This window comes from Pezoporus wallicus, unplaced genomic scaffold (assembly GCF_028554395.1).
Source record: "Pezoporus wallicus isolate ANWC-B61680 ecotype Strahan unplaced genomic scaffold, APGP_CSIRO_Pwel_v1 contig_13243, whole genome shotgun sequence".
Classification (NCBI taxonomy): Eukaryota; Metazoa; Chordata; class Aves; order Psittaciformes; family Psittacidae; genus Pezoporus; species Pezoporus wallicus.
In genome coordinates, this window is record NW_026635036.1 from 678200 (window position 1) to 694842 (window position 16643).

General features: G+C 42.7%; 1 protein-coding gene across 4 annotated transcripts; it reads left to right on the forward strand.

The window, feature by feature from the left end:
• Positions 1–271: 271 nt before the first annotated feature.
• CCNE1 (cyclin E1) lies at positions 272–15063 on the forward strand. 4 transcript variants are annotated; one of them, XM_057400210.1, is made up of 11 exons: positions 272–546; positions 663–753; positions 993–1061; positions 7312–7454; positions 7528–7663; positions 8494–8640; positions 11737–11832; positions 12198–12332; positions 12447–12558; positions 12645–12802; positions 13592–15063. In XM_057400210.1, the coding sequence occupies exons 1-11, from the start codon at positions 533–535 to the stop codon at positions 13712–13714; spliced, it is 1224 nt and encodes a 407-aa protein (XP_057256193.1). In that variant the 5' UTR covers positions 272–532; the 3' UTR covers positions 13715–15063. The 4 variants fall into 4 exon arrangements, with proteins under 4 accessions (XP_057256193.1, XP_057256200.1, XP_057256210.1 ...); XM_057400217.1 differs by having other exon boundaries at positions 273–546; positions 1002–1061; XM_057400227.1 differs by lacking the exon at positions 993–1061 and having other exon boundaries at positions 273–546.
• Positions 15064–16643: the final 1580 nt, after the last annotated feature.

A 16643-nucleotide genomic window follows, 5' to 3' on the forward strand; every position in this document is an offset into this window, starting at 1 on the left:
CCGGGTCTCGCCGCCGAGCCCGCCGCGCCCCCCGCAGACCCCGCCCCGGCGGCGCTTCAGAGCAGAGCGCGGGGCCACGTGTGCGGGCGGGCGGGGAGGCGGCCCCGCGCCGCTCGTTTAAATGTCCCGCTCGGCGCGGATTGCGCTGTGCGTAGGGACGGGAGCGGCCGCGCCGTGAGGCAGGAGGCGCCCAGCGGAGCCCGCCCGCGCCGCGCTCCCGCCCTGCCCCCGCGCCCCGCCAGCGCTGCCCTGGGCACCCACCTACCCAGTTACCCTCCGCTCTGGTCCGGAGCGGAGGCGAGCTACCGAGTGCGGTGCCGCTGGGCAGCGGGTGGTGGGTGCCCCTGTCGCCTCCTGGGGTGACCGGCTGCGGGGTTGGGGGAGCCGGCGGGGCCGGCCCGGGGCTGCGGCCGCCCTTTTCCGCGCCGTGCGCCCGCGTCTCCGCTGCTCTTTGTGGGGGCTGAGGCTTGGGCCTGCTCGGCTGATCCCCGCACAGCGTTCCGCTCGCCCCGACCCGGTCCAGGCAGGCACCATGCGCCGGGAGAGGTAAGTCTGCTTGCTGGCCCTGCCGTGCGCGGGGCCCTCTAGGCCGAGGTCTCCGCAGCCACCCCTGAGGAGGCTCCTCGCTGCCGCAGCTCCTTTAGCTTCTCCTCTCTTGGCAGTGACTGCTCGGAGGAGAAGGCGCCCGCCAATGGGGACGGGTCCGCTGAGAGCGCCATGCGAGCCCGCAAGAGGAAAGCTGATGTGGCTACGGTGAGTGTGGGCCCGCCTGGCCCAGCCGCCCACCCTGATGCCCGCAGGCCGGCGCCTGCTCTGCCGCTGGGCTTGGCCTCCGAGCCCTCGCCTCCTTTTGTTGGGTGTCTGGAGGCCATGTGGTGGTCGGGTGTGGGGTGGTTGGGGGGTCTGCTGCGGGACTGTGGTCCTGAGGGACCAGGCACACGGATGCTTGTCCTGTGGTTTGTGCTTCAGAAACTACATGTTACTTTTGATAGTTCTTGCAGGATCCTGATGAAGAAGTTGCAAACATGGAGCTGACTAGAAAAAAGCAGTGTGAAAGCCAGGTAACTCATTTGTCTTTAGATCGGACAGCTGTAATCTTGTTTAACCTTATTATTACTTTGCAGTACCCTATTCTTGAAAACGTGGTAAAAACAGGTATATATAGGTACCCATGCTGTACAGCACTGGGCGAGGGGGACTATCAACGCTGGCTAATGAAACATGCAAAACACTTCAGTCTGTACCAGTTGCTCTTGAGTCTTTACAAGAGATGGGGCCCCTGTTGGTCTAAAGCATTGTTAATACTTCACTATAACCAATTATCCTGGGATTGCAAGGGTGCACCTTGCAAAAGCCTTCATTTGCCTTAAGTTCTATGTGGAGGGATTCTGCACTGACCTCTTTAGAGAGCTGCAGGAGTACAGTAAGTGCTTACATGCTGTACTTTGCAGGCCAAAACACAAGACCCTTAAGCATGCAAGCAAAATCATCTTTTGAGGTGGTTCTTTTCACAGTCATGTCTTTACTTGTATCATATGGGAGAGAAGGATCCCCAGGACACTTTCTACTCTGTTCCATTCACATTGACAAGGGTCATTATTAGACTGACAAAAAGTAAGGGCTTCCTGATCAGAACTTTATAAAGTTTTTAGTAGATGCTAATGGGGAAATAAAATAGGTTTCCTTTCCCTGTGAAATAAAGGGATAATTTCTATCAAGTCACTTAACTGTGGAAATCAGGCCTGCAGTGGAGGTTGGTGGTGACAGTTGCCAGCTTTCTCCATAAGTCATCCAGAAAGATCTGAGTTAGTAAAAACTAACTTTAGTAGTATCCTCTTTCCCCCCCTCCTTTCCTCCCCCTGGTGCCCTTTCCATATTCTTCAAAACTGAGGTGCTCTTGGTACCTATATCGGATGCTGTTTTGGTATACAGTATTGAAAGCATGATGCTTTTGTATATCAAGGTGCCCACTCTAAATAAAGCAGAACAGCCTGTTTTCTGAAACAGGTTTAACCCTGGCTCTTCCTTCCCTTCTCCTCCTCTCTGCCCACCTCCCCCATTTTTTTTTCCTGTGTGTACACACACACACACTTACTTAGTCAGTGGCACTAAAACTTCAGCCTGTTAATGCACATGCAGGGTGATACTTGAGCTGTAAAAGTCATGATCAGGGAGCACAGACCATGCTCATTTGGTACGCGAGGCTATGCATAATGTGGCACATGTAACCAGAAGTGGCAGCTGGAAGTTCTAAGACTAAAGTGCTGCCATAACAGATGGGCATCATTGTTTGGAATGGCCTCTGCTTGTTGCAACTGCGTATACTAGTTATCAGTCAACATATTAAGCAGGGCTCAAATGGTGAGCATTTAATGAGGGGATCTCTCCTTCCCTTCTGTCTTTCTCTTGTGTGGTATATTAAACTAATTTCTCACTTCTGACAAGGAAGAGCTGCCTGTCCTTCACCACTGCTTTCTCCTTCACCAAAAGATTCATTCCGCTTGATCTAAGCTAAGTTTGATCTACCGCTTCTTATGCATGTTTATTGCATAATAATAAGGTATTGTTAAAAACCTCACAGAAGCCCAATTCCACCTTCTTTCATAAAGACAGTGAAAGAAACTTGAAGTGTTTTCTATACATTGGCCTTCAACTTTGAAAGTAGATAAAGGCTTTCATTTCTGTGTTCCCGGCTTGGTAGGCATTCAGAATTGGCTCGGGAATGATAGGTAAATTAAAATGTAGATAATTTAGGCATCCAAAATATTTATTTGTGAATTTTTAATTTCATGATACTGGTGTGATTTGCCCCTTTGATTTTGTAAACAATAAATAAAATGTGTACCTGTGTATCAATCCCTACACACAGGGTTTGTTTTGTTATTTTTATTGTGACAAAGTAGCCAGATTGTTACAGATCTGGTTTAAAAAAAAAAAAAGCTAACATTTGGCTGCACAGCAGCAGCTCCTGAGTCTGTGGTGTGACACAAGCTATTCTGATATAAATTGCCATGGGCCACTAATGAGAATATGTTTATGGTTCCAGCAGCAGTATAGCAGGCTTGTATGATAGTCAGTGAGACAGCTATTTTGTTGAGGCACAAACAATTCTAAAATGCAAGTAGCTATAAATCCACTGCAGCCTATACCACGTGACTTCTACATTAAATAAATTGTTTACTGACACTAGTTTATACACAAGGCAAAATATCATAGTCGCATCCCACTTTATGGCATCTTCATAGTCAATTCATTAGTTTGTTTCTGTTGAACATAAGGCCGGAGTTCTTAATTAGGATACTGTTACCCTTTATGTGATGAAAGGGTGGCTATATCATCAGGTTTGTGACAGCAGAATATTGCGTAAATTCTATGATTTTAGAGGACTGGCACCGTAATTCTGCTAGCAATTCTCCTACTAATTCTGGATGCTTTCTGTGGATGGATACACTTCCAAGGGTCCGTGTAAAACAAAATTAATCTAACTAGATTAGAGTCATCCATGCAATTGTGATACAAATTATATGGCCACCTCCATCTAGAGTGGAGAATTGACTATAGAGGTTGTTTTTTGTTTTTTTTTTTATATGAAACGAACTAATCTTTTCAGGTGAAAAGAAGATGAAGTAAACCCTCTGGAAATAGGTTTGATTTCTCATGAGACACTTTTCCAGAACCTGGTCTTACTGTTGCCAGGATGTTCCACCTAACAGGTTTGGAAATATCCTCCAAAATGTTTCTTTAACCAGCCTAAGTTACCTTTGAAAAATCCGATTTAAACAAACAAAACAACCTCCCTCAAAAGCGGTTTACAGTTCTTCAGGCAAACAGATGTGAAAAGAATGTAAACTATATCCAGACTGAGGTCTTGACTTGGCCCTAATCTGGGGTAGGACAACATTCAGACTCTTTAGAAAATCAGAAGTAGCAGAAGCACCAATGCTATTTGGAAAGACTTGGAACAACTTCATCTGAGTTGCTCTTCTCTCTCCTACTTATTAATTCTGGAATCTTTCTGATGGCAAAGAAAAACCCCTATACTTCAAACTAATGTATCCTATGAAAGAAAAATGGCTAGAATTATAGGTCTTATTATTTTTGACAGACAAACTAAGGCTGCAGTCTAGTAACTGGTATAGATGTCACTCTGTTACAAGGTGCTGTTTTTTAGGGTGGGGCAAACAGACCTGTCCCCTTCCTGTTCCTTTCCCTTCAATTTCCATGCTGGAAATCCTTGCTGTTTCAATGGAGTTGAAGGCACCCTTTTCCTCTGCTTTCCTGCTGCCCTCTTTGCCCTCACTCAGGAAGCTTGTACTGGGGGGGTCCAGCTCACGTTGAGATGCAGGGAGTGTCTCAGCAGCTTGTATTCTTAAGTGTGGCTGCTTCACTGAAGCCTTTGCCTGGCCTGTAACCTATAACCCCAGTGTTTACTGCCTCCTCCATTTTTTGTCTGGCCTATATGCTTGAAGGATGTCCAGAAGATCTGTTTAAATGGACATTTGATATATCAGTGAGTGATAACATGCTGCAGAAAACTGAGGAATAGGAATATCTGAGCTTTTAAGAAAGCACCCCTGGCTTTTCTTTGTTTGGAGCTGTATGGGCTTGGCTGCTCTGGTAACTTTCCAGTCTATTTCTCAGGATGGAGAACTTTAACTCTGGACAACCATTCCTATTTCTGTGTCTGGAATACTGTAGGTATCACCAACCTTTCTTGCTGGGCTCCATATAGATTTGTAGAGGCAGGTTTCCCCACTGATTTTTGGCTTGCATCCTACTTCAGCCCCTTGCCTAAGAAGTAAGCCCAGGACTGTAGGATTTCCTCCACAAGGCAGCACAGATTCTCTGTAACATCTGTTGCTTTTTGGCAGCTCTCTGTCAGGTTGGCACTGTGCAAGCCCAAAGGAAGCTCTTTGTGGTTTCCTCACGCCCTCCCCACCTTAAACTGTTTCTTTTTGCAGTGGTGCCTCCTGCTTCTTTACAGTTACAATGTGATGTAATGCAGTTTCTTGATATTGTTTCTTAATTTTGGTCTAACATGTTGCTAAATCTGCTTTTAAAGACTCAAGAGTCTGATTTACAGCTATGGTGCTCCCTCACCAATGGTAATTCAGACTCCTGTCTCCTTTCCCAATAGCTGCCCTCTTTTGAGGCCCCTGCATGTTTCCTTCTTGTCCCTTGCTAAGCCAAATGCTTTTTTCAGTTACTTGCATCTCTTTCCCAGTTGTTGTGGTGAGCAACATTATCTAATCAAAAACTTCATTTTCACTTCTTAAAATACCTAAGAGGCTCCTAACCCTTTATTTGTATTTTCATACTGAAGATTTGGGGTGGGGGGAGATGGGGTGGTGTGGGTGGGTGAAATCTTTTAAATTGATCCTGCTGCTGTGTAGCATATGAGACACCTACTTTGGTTTAACTCGGGACAAAGCAGCTTCCTTCCTCTTCAGAAGATGCTGGTGTAATAGGCACATATATGTGTGTGTGTATATATATATGATCTACTGCTTTTCTATTGGTTTGATGATTAGCTGTTAAGACAGCACTTCTCCAAAGGCTGTTGGTAGCTGGGCTTGCCATGCAGTTTGGAGAATAAAATGTGACTGAATTCTAGTTTTGAGAGAGGACAAAAATTAACTTATAACAATGCTGATGTGACACTTATTTAAACTTTCAGTTTGTAGGGAATCTGTAACTTTTAAGGTAAAGATATTATTCCCTCTTTTTGCCTTACCCCACCCAAATTAAATTGTGGCATGGCTGGGTGTGTACCTATGCTAGATTTGCATGTAGAACTCCAAGAAGAAAAGCTATCCATGTCTGTTTCAGTAACTCAAAAGTACAAAGTCTTAGTTGCGAGTGAACTGTGAAATGTTTTTTTTGTTTCATCAAGTCAGTGGTTTCTGTTTCTAAAGCTGGTGTTAGCAGGTAGCCATTTTGCTGGAAAGTGATGTCATTTGTAGCAGGGACGGCAAAAATTAGGTGTGGAAGCTTCCTTGCAAGAGGCAAAACTTCATGTAAAGCATCTTACTTGTTAGCACCTGATGATTGTTCTGATTATTTTTCCTAAAGCCCATCAGAAATCTTGTTAGGGAGCTCTGTCCTTTTAGTGGAACAGATCAGCTTGCAGCAACATGGCTGGCTTCACTGTTAGGCAGAAAAGCCAGAATTTTAATTTGCTTAGGTATGATGACATGGGGCTGGTTTTGTTTTCTACTGACAAATAGAATAGTAATATTTTTCCTGGGTAGCTGCATGAAGTGTACACCAAGGTCTTTGTTAAACAGATTTAGGCAGGAGAACGGTGAACATCAATTTTACTTCTGGTCCAAATAAAAGTAAAAGGATACTGTGGGTGAAGTGTCGGATGTCTGATGTTGGCAGACCTGGCCATGTATATTAATGTACATGAAAAGGTCAAATTAATGCTTTAATGAGAACTGATTAATATGTACTTGCTTTATTCTGAAAATATTTGTGTCATATGTGCTTTGTTTTTCCATCACTGCTGGATGAATGAGTAAGAAATTATTTAAATGATTATTCTGTTATGTTCATTGTCAGGGTTGCTTTACATGGAACCATGGCTTCCAGTGTTTCATCTACATATTCCTTGCCAGAAATCCTGACCTTTTATTTGGGTTTTAAGGTTCCATCTGCTTATTCTTTATCTGTAGGCAAGCTTATTTCTGGTAAAAACAAAGTGCTACATTACAATAGGAGACTCTGACTTGGATATTGTTCCTTGAAACAGTTGTGGTCCCTCAAGAGGAGGACAGGGTAAGTGTTCTTCAGCAAACTCAGTACTGGTGAGGCCACACCTGGAGTGTTGTGTCCAGTTCTGGGCTCCTCAGTACAGGAGAGACTTGAACACACTGGAAAGAGTTCAGCAAAGGTCCACTAAGCTGATTAAGGGACCAGAGTGTGTTTGTTATAAGGAAAGGTTGAGGGAGCTAGAACTGCTTAGCCATGAGAAAAGAAGGCTTGGGGAGATTTTTGTCAATTGCATATAAATACCAGAAGGGAGGATGTAAGGAAGATGGAGCTAGGATCTTTTCCTTGGTGCCCAATGATGGGACAAGAGCTATCTGGATGTAGTCCTAGGCCACTGGCTCCAGGTGGCCCTGCTTGAGCAGGGATGTTGGACAATATGTCACACAGGTCCCTTCCTATCTCAACAACTCTGATTCTGTGTGGTTTAAAGAGGTAATCATAGTTCTTGTCATAGGTTTTTTGGCTAATGTCTTCTATTTGCAGCTAAAATGATTATTTTAAAAGGCACACTTTAAAATCTTGTGTTTCATTTAACAGCCATCCTGGAATACTGATCCCAAAAATGCCCATATGCTGATTCCTACTCCAGATAAAGATGATGATCCAGTTGGTGTTGATTACTCTCAGTTTCCACACCTAAGTCTTGTTCGAACTAGAGTTTCACCATTACCAGTTCTTGGGTAAGTGCTGTTTTGCTGCTGCTAGTTTGCCTTCCTTTTTTATGATTTGAGACTAAACATTGATCTATCTTAGCTGGGCAAACAGAGATGATGTATGGAAAAACATGATGAAAAAAGAGGAGACGTATGTGAGGGATAAATTTTATATGCAAAGGCACCCTCTCCTGCAACCTAAAATGAGAGCAATCCTTCTAGACTGGCTAATGGAGGTAAGCTTTTCTGTGCTTGTATTTCAAGTGTGCTTTTGTTGAAGTGTACTAACAACTGTCGTGAGTGCACTTAATGATATTTGCATAACCCATTTAATATTAGACACTCATCTTTATCTTGAAGTTTGTCAATGAATGGCGCCAAACTTTTAAAAATATATGTAGTGGATTGTGTTCATGGTGTACAAACTGACAGTGTTTGCTGTTGCTCATTGATAGATTGATAGTGATTAGCAATAAACTTGTCCCCAAAGTGATGTGAGCTTTTTAAGGTCACACAGTAGATAAAAGCTGCAGGAGTGATTACGATAGTCTTTGCAAGAAGGAAGATGTGTGGTGGTTTGGAGATCAGAAGCATCTTGCAACCTCTCTGTTATTTGTCACATAGAATATAATACAACTCTACTGTCTGTGAGTCTTCTTTGCTGTTCAGATGAATTGACAGCATAGTCTCTGTTCTTAATTCTGAAGGATTTCTGAGAATTTTCTCTTTGGAGGTGTTGGAATGATGCAGTTTTGCAAAAATGATTAACTGATGTTCTGACATTGCTAGGACATGTGCTTGCATTTTCTAAAAGGATATTCACTCTGATCTTTTTTTTTTTTTTTTGGGGGGGGGGGGAGAGTTACTGAAGTGGCAGTCATCTTGTGTCAAAGGAAACTTTAACTCATGCTCCTAGTTAACATATTCCTTCACAATAGCAGTGAAGCAGAAAGCCAATATGAATTTTACATTTAGCTTTTGATTTTGTTCTTTAATACATCTGTAGCATCTGGTTTTGACTCTGCAACACTGTTCTTGACCTTTGTAATCTCTGATGTCTCTCCAGGTTTGTGAAGTCTACAAGCTTCATAGAGAAACTTTTTATTTAGCACAAGATTTCTTTGATCGGTTTATGGCAACACAACATGATGTTGTAAAAACACTATTGCAGCTTATTGGTATCTCTTCTTTATTCATAGCAGCAAAGCTTGAGGTAAGTATCTCCAGCTTTACTTAAACATAAAAATGTGAATGGGCAGACAGCACACTTAGTGTACGCTAGATGGGTTTTGGCAGGCTTTATGGAGTTTGTTATGACATTTCAGTTGGAAGAAAAAGCCACATTTTTTCAGTTTCTCCTGTTTTTTTAAGAAGTGTCTACAACCAGCTATCATCACAGTATACCTGTAATTTTAAAAGGATAATCTTTTCAGTGTTAATTCTGAATTTTTTAATTACGGTTGCTAAGTGAGTTTTTGGCTGGCTGCTGTATACAGAGACCACTTGTTGCAATTCTGTTGTCAGTGTAGTACCTATTGGATAAGAGTCTGAGCTATTCTTTATTTAGAATCATAGAATCGTTAGGGTTGGAAAGGACCTTAAGATCATCTAGTTCCAACTACCCTGCCATGGGCAGGGACACCTCATGCTAAATCATATCACCCAAGGCCTCGTCCAACCTGGTCTTGAACACTGCCAGGGATGGAGCATTCACAACCTCCCTGGGCAACCCATTCCAGTGCCTCACCACCCTAACAGGAAAGAATTTCCTTCTTATATCCAACCTAAACTTCCCCTGTTTAAGTTTGAGCCCGTTACCCCTTGTCCTATCACTACAGTCTCTAATGAAGAGTCCCTCCCCAGCATCCTTGTAGGCTTCCTTCAGATACTGGACGGCTGCTATGAGGTCTCCACGCAGCCTTCTCTTCTCCAGGCTCAACAGCCCCAACTTTCTCAGCCTGTCTTCATACAGGAGGTGCTCCAGTCCCCTGATCATCCTCGTGGCCCTCCTCTGGACTTGTTCCAACAGTTCCATGTCCTTTTTATGTTGAGGACACCAGAACTGCCCTCAATACTCCAAGTGAGGTTTCACAGGAGCAGAGTAGAGAGGGGCAGGATCACCTCCTTCGACCTGCTGGTCACGCTCCTTTTGATGCAGCCCAGGATACGGTTGGCTTTCTGGGCTGCAAGCTCACACTGAAGCCGGCTCATGTTCATTTTCTCATCTACCAACACCCCCAAGTCCTTCTCCGCAGGGCTGCTCTGAATCTCTTCTCTGCCCAACCTGTAGCTGTGCCTGGGATTGCTCTCACCCAGGTGTAGGACCTTGCACTTGGCATGGTTAAACTTCATGAGGTTGGCATCAGCCCACCTCACAAGCATGTCGAGGTCCCTCTGGATGGCATTCCTTCCCTCCAGGGTATCAACCGAACCACACAGCTTGGTGTCATCAGCAAACTTGCTGAGGGTGCCCTCAATCCCACTGTCCATGTCACCAACAAAGATGTTGAACAAGACCGGTCCCAACACCGATCCCGGAGGGTCACCGCCCGTTAATGGTCTCCAGCCAGACATTGATCCGTTGACCACAACTCCTTGCTTGTGGCCCTCCAGCCAGTTCTTTATCCACCGAGTGGTCCATCCATCAAATTGATGTCTCTCCAATTTAGAGACAAGGATGTCATGTGGGACAGTGTCGAATGCTTTACACAAGTCCAGGTAGATGACATCAACTGCTCTACCCCTGTCCATCAGTTCTGTAGCCCCATCATAGAAGGCTACCAAATTGGTCAGGCAGGATTTCCCCTTAGTGAAGCCATGCTGGCTGTCACCAAGCACCTTGTTGATTTTCATGTGCCTTAGCATGCCTTCCAGGAGAATCTGCTCCAAGATTTTGCCAGGCACAGAGGTGAGACTGACTGGTCTGTAATTCCCTGTGTCATCCATTTTCCCCTTCTTGACAATGGGGTTTATATTTCCCTTTTTCTAGTCGTTGGGAACTTCACCTGACTGCCATGATTTCTCAAATATCATGGCCAGTGGCTTAGCAACTTCATTTGCCAGCTCCTTCAGGACCCATGGATGGATTTCATCAGGACCCATGGACTTCTGCACGTTCAGCTTTTTAAGATGGTCTCGAACCAGATCCTCTCCTACAGCGGGCCCAAGGTCTTCATTCTCACAGTCCCTGCGTCTGCCTTCCAAGACTTGGGTGGTGTGGTCAGAGCCTTTGCCAGTGAAGACCGAAGCAAAGAAGTCATTCAGAACCTCAGCCTTCTCCAAATCCTGTGTAGCCAGTTCTCCTGAGAGCTTCCTGAGGGGACCTAGATTCTCCCTAGTCTGGTTTTTATTTGCTATGTACCTGTAGAATCTCTTCCTGTTATCCTTAATACCCCTAGCCAAGTTTAATTCTAACTGGGCCTTGGCTTTCCTAACCTGGTCCCTAGCTTCCCAGTCAACATCCCTGTATTCTTCCCAGGCCGCCTGTCCTTGCTTCCACTTATTATAAGCCTCTTTTTTCAACTGAATTTTCCTCAGGAGCTCCTTATCCACCCAAGGAGGTCTCCTGGCCCTCCTGCTGCACTTCCTTCTGGTTGGGATGCAACACTCCTGAGCTTGTAGCAGGTGATCCTTGAATATCAACCAACAGTCTTGGGCCCCTCTGCCCTCTAGGGCTGTATCGCATGGAACCTTCCGAAGCAGGTTCCTGAAGAGGCCAAAGTCTGCTCTTTTGAAGTCCAGGGCAGTGAGCTTGCTGCACACTCTTCTCACTGTCCTGAGGATCTCAAATTCGAGCATCTCGTGATCACTGCATCCAAGGCTGCCCTGGAGCATCACATTTCCAATGAAACTGGAAATTTACTGGAACAAATTCAACTGTTAAAATGCATAGTGCTTTTTAAGTTCTTACTGTTTGTCTTTTAAGAGAGCTGTTATTCTTCTGTTATTCTCCAGCAGGGGTTAAGTGGCCTTAGGATATATAAAAAAATCTTGATGTCAGTTATGATGCCATCTCAGTGATGCTGTAGTCAAACATAAAGCATGTTGTACTGGTGCATCAGAAGTGAAAGGTGAAGTCTATGAGCAGGAAGGTTGAAGAATAAATCTGGACATTAAAGGCAGAGGAGAACACCATGAGTTAGGATGGAGAACTTGGTTCTTTTTTAATTTTTTCCTCTGTTTTCAAATGCTGAGGTGGTGGTCCATTATTTTTCTTTTTCCCCTTCCCCCCCTCCCTTTTTTTTTTAAGCACATAGAGATTAGTTACTATGTATTACACAAATTAAATACTTGGTTTCTTATCTTTCAGGAAATTTATCCACCAAAGTTGCACCAGTTTGCCTATGTCACAGATGGGGCTTGTACAGAAGATGAAATCCTCAGTATGGAATTGCTCATTATGAAGGTATTACGTCAAAGTGGAATTAGTTCTACTTGAGTTTTTAAAAATGTATAGCATAATCAGACTAAAAGCAGAGAGCCTCAGTTTGTCTTATGTGCTGCTAAGGTGCACAGTTTCTCTTACTAATTAGAAAATATTCTCTAGGTAACAAGTAATTTAAAGCATCCACCAATATGTGCGTGTTAACAAAACTAATTGTTCCCCACCCTATCAGCAGGAAGAGGTATAGGAGAGGACTAGATTTGTGTGTTTCAAAGACGCCTTGACAACTGGAATTACAGCTTCTGATCTGGAGTAAATATATTTGTGTGGTTTAAGTTAGGACCTCTTTATTAATACTGAAGTCTTCTAAATGCTTACTCTTTCAGGCTCTCAACTGGAACTTAAGTCCACTAACAGTTGTATCATGGCTGAACATTTACCTGCAAATTGCATATTTAAACAAGCTTTATGAGGTATTACTGCCACAATATCCACAGCAAATATTTGTACAAATAGCAGAGGTAAGGCTGATTTTTTTTTTTGTTGTGTTTTTTTTTTTTTTTCCTTCAGATGCTATTTCACCTGGAAATAAAGTGCTCTTGTCATAGACTTATTAAGCATCTGTTGTCTTGTAGCTCTTGGATCTCTGTCTGCTGGATATTGGCTGCTTGGAATATACATATGGAGTACTTGCAGCTTCTGCTTTATATCACTTCTCCTCATCTGAGCTGATGCAGAAAGTTACAGGTATTGGAATTTATAAGCTAAGTCTAGTGTGTTTACAAACATGAAGTCTTCATTCAGGCAGATAACCATACGCCTTTGTCTTCCAGGTTATGAATGGTGTGAGGTAGAGGAATGTGTAAAATGGATGGTTCCGTTTGCAATGGCGATAAGGGAAGTTGGAAGCTCCAGACTCAAACACTTTAGAGGTGTAGCTCCTGAAGACATGCACAATATACAGACCCACATAAATGGCTTGGATTTGCTGGTATGTATGTGCATAATGAAGACAAAAATCTATCTGTGAAATCTTCAAGTATTGTTTCTTCTTTGGTTAAAACATACAGTAAACTTAAATGAAGCATTACTAGATAGATACTGACTGTATTCAGGTAATAAAAGGCACAAGGTTGTACTCCAGTTACAAAATTCTTAGGACAGTCTTGTCTTGGGACTGACTTGTTCTGTGTTTTCATAAAAAGGTGATTGTGACTTAAGTGTCTCATCTCAAACAGCAAATAATTACCCTAGAGATCAGAAGTTTATTTCTACCCTTCAGAATACTTCAAATACTGTGCTATACCTTTCTCTCTAGAAAATGCAGGTCATGTAAACTTTTCTGATGAAAAAGAACACTGATCACTTGAGAGTGATCTTGTAAGACTGTTTCATGACAGTGATGGCTGACAAGAAGTTGAGCAAGAGTAGTTTTTAGCATGAGAAACTTGCAGAGGATCAAAATCTTGTCCAGCAAATTGTAGTTAATATTATCTCTTTTTTTTTATTATTTTTATTTAGATTATTTAGAAGTTAAAGTTCTTCCTGTTCAGTTGGTTCTGAATTTTGCTTTCTTTAAGATACAGGTACCATAATGCTGATCATAAGGTTTGAAAAGTTAATGCTGATCTCTTGAAGTTTGTATTCACTAACTAATGTGTACCAGATGATTTATTTGTTGCTGCTAGCGGGGTTAGATACAGAGATGAATTACATTGCTCTGTTGCATAGATATACCAAAGTAAAAATCTTCTCTTATCTCCTTTTCTTATGCTTTCAGGACAAAGCTCAAGCAAATAAAGCCATGTTGTCTGAGCAGAATAGAACTTCACCTTTCCCCACTGGTGTCCTTACACCACCACAAAGTAGTAAGAAGCAGTCTTCTGGACCAAAGCCAATATGACTTTAGAAACAGTCAACAGTGTTGCTGAAGTGCCTATTCTGCTGGTTCTAACTCCTGCTCCATTATGAACATGCTGTCAGTGAAGTTTATAAGCCTTTTTAGAATCTGAAAAAGAAACCGTACTTTTTTTCATGACAGAAGAAATTTTCTATTTTAAATATTTTTATTGAACATCAAAATCTTCTAAAGAAGTGGATCAAGTATACCAGCCGCTTAAAAGAACACCGAAGAGTGCTCCAAATGCTGCTACAGAGGGTGATGCTTGATGTGACCAACTGTTCAGGAAAAGGGTTTGAAGTTTAGATTGGTTACTGTGCCTGTTAGTCCGTTGGATAATCTGCAGTCAGACTGTCCCCTGTTGACAAACAGGCAAAAAGTGCTGTGGAAGACAATGTCTCAAAGCCTCTTTCAAATGGTTGGCTTGCAACTTGATGCCTTTTAAAAACTCTTTATTGTAAATGCTGCTATGTCTCTATCCATTTAGAATAAAAATGCTGTCTAAGACAGCTAGTTTTATGTATATTCCTATTTTTTCTTTTAATTATGGTCAGCTAAGGTTTTTCAGATTGTGACCACTAGTAGGGTGGGAGTTGGGGATCAATAATGTAGTAACTGTCTCTTTATTTATTTACCACTACTGCTTATCAATTACAACTTCCTTTTTGGATACTAAGATAAAATGGTCATGTTAGGCTACTTGGATTTTCCTTAGCCAGATGCAGGTGGCTAGGGAGGGGATAAAAGACATGCCAAGTATATGGGGAATGCTTCCATAGCACACTTCCTAATCAGTGTACTGGGAAATTCTTGAATCGGATTGTCTCTATTGTTATGCCTCATAGCAAGAAGTGATCAGTTGCAAAAGCTTACCTTTCCTTAAAACATAATCATTTAAACATTGGGATTTTGGCATTGTCGTTGACAATTATAGCCTTCTGTGCAAAGCTAGTTGTGGAATGGTGTGTGCCTTTTGACAGGAGGAGTTGTCCTTCTTGACTTTTGCAAAATCTGAGAAATTACAGTAAGATGTTTTCTGAAAGTCACAGTTCTGGAGAGAAGAACAGAGAAATAGAAAATTGGTTTTCTCAGGATGTTCACTTTGAAGGACTGTTCAACAACACTGAAAACTTCTGTGAGAATACCAGGATTCATCGTGTTGTCCTGAAGATAACTTAAATGCTTCAACACGTTCAGGAAGCTCCTGTTCTTTCATTTTTATAAACATAGTTCCCAGCAAGGCTGCTTTTTATTATTGTTAAGTTATTCTCCCTTTTCCTCTTCCCTGTCCCACTATTCTGTCAAATGTTAAAGCTTTAAGGTAATAAAAATGCCTATGGTAACTAATAGTAGGCAAATCATTTGTCTTTTTTTTTTTTTTCCTTTCCTTGCAGTAACTGGTTGTATGTCCTGTGCTAACAAAATAAGTGTAAGTGTTAGCTGGACAAGTTTGGTGCTGCCAGTTCAAGGATGTTTTAGTTTCTTGGAGAGCTACATGTCCTAAACAAAGGAATGTTATATTTGCCTGTTATCGAAAAAGTTTGTAACAATGAAGGAATTTGTCAAGAGACATTTTAGCACTTAGTTCCAAATTTAAGCACACAAAAGCAGGGGCCAGGGAGGTGGTGATACACAATATCCCTCCTGAAATGTAGTTTCTAGGCTTAATTCCTGTATCACCAGGTAATTTTGCTGATTTTTATAACTTCCCCCTCAAAGGCCAACCTGCTTCATTTCAATGGGAAGCTGTCGTCTGGCCCCCAAAGCATGGACATCACCACTTTTCCAGCTTCCTAGGGGTGTGATACTTCCCAGCAGCAGTGACTTGTATGAAAAACCATTTTCTTACTTTCTGGACTTTATCTTGTGCTTTAAGAATCTTTGTTTCTGGTTGTCTTGCAGCATGTGTGGATGCTTACATTTGTCTGGGTGTGCTGTCATTCTAGGATAGCTTGAAAAAATTATGTACTGGTTGCCACAGGCTGAAAACTATTTCGGGGAGGAATGGGGTAGCTAATTTTGAGAGAGAGTTGCCCCTTTGTGTGGGGGGTCAGAACAAAACCAACCACAACCAAGCAAAACACGTACAAAAGGTAGTTCCCTCCATGTATTTCTTGCCTGAGGATCCTATTCTCTTAAATTCTTTCTGGTCACAGACCAATCTGGAGGTAGACTCATGGCAGGTGGGAAGAAGCAAGTGGGCAGTTCTGCCTGGCTGAAGAAGAGACAAAGGTTTAGTGGCTTTTCAGGTAGGCTGAAGTTTGTGCCACTAGGATTAGCTACTACTGAAAGATATGTTCCTGCAAGCAGCTGGGCGCATTGCATGAGGCTGTGTCTCCTGCACAGGAGTAGGGGGAACTCTGTGGAATGGGAGAAACCCAGGAAAGGAATTTAGCTGTGTGCTGCTCAGCTGGAAACTGCTTCTCCCCCTAATAGCTACAGACCAGCATAAAGCATGCTGCAAAATAAATTGAATTCTGCATTAACCCAGGTGGCATATGATTATCTTCCTTCCCCTGAAAGGTTTGTCACCGCTATGTATCAAAACCTCACCTTGGTCTGAAAGCTGGGGGCATTGGAGAAACTGAATGAGAGAAATGAATCCCATTTTAATTTTGGCCAAAATCTTGCAGAATGAAGAATGCACTGAGGAAATGTTAGCTGATACTGCATGGTTTTATTAGTATTCTGGGCTTCAGTCAGGAGATTAATAATGGCCACAGACAGCGTCTCTTCATATTAAAGTGTCTTCACATGAGTAGTTTGGGTGAGTGCAAACGGACTGCAAGGCACAAGCAGGCTGTCTTGTCTGGCCCCAACTGACAATGAGTCAACACTTTAATATAAAGAAGAGACAGTTGGTAACAGTCATTAACATAACAAAGTGCCCTGTGGATCACTCCGAATTCATCTGACTGTTTTTAAAGCAAAT

Bases quoted from the DNA above. Each gene is read 5' to 3' on its own strand.
- CCNE1 (XM_057400210.1), top strand. The intron at 754-992 runs GTGAGTGTGGGC...TACTTTTGATAG, and splicing joins GGAAAGCTGATGTGGCTACG to TTCTTGCAGGATCCTGATGA. The intron at 7,664-8,493 runs GTAAGCTTTTCT...ATGTCTCTCCAG, and splicing joins TTCTAGACTGGCTAATGGAG to GTTTGTGAAGTCTACAAGCT.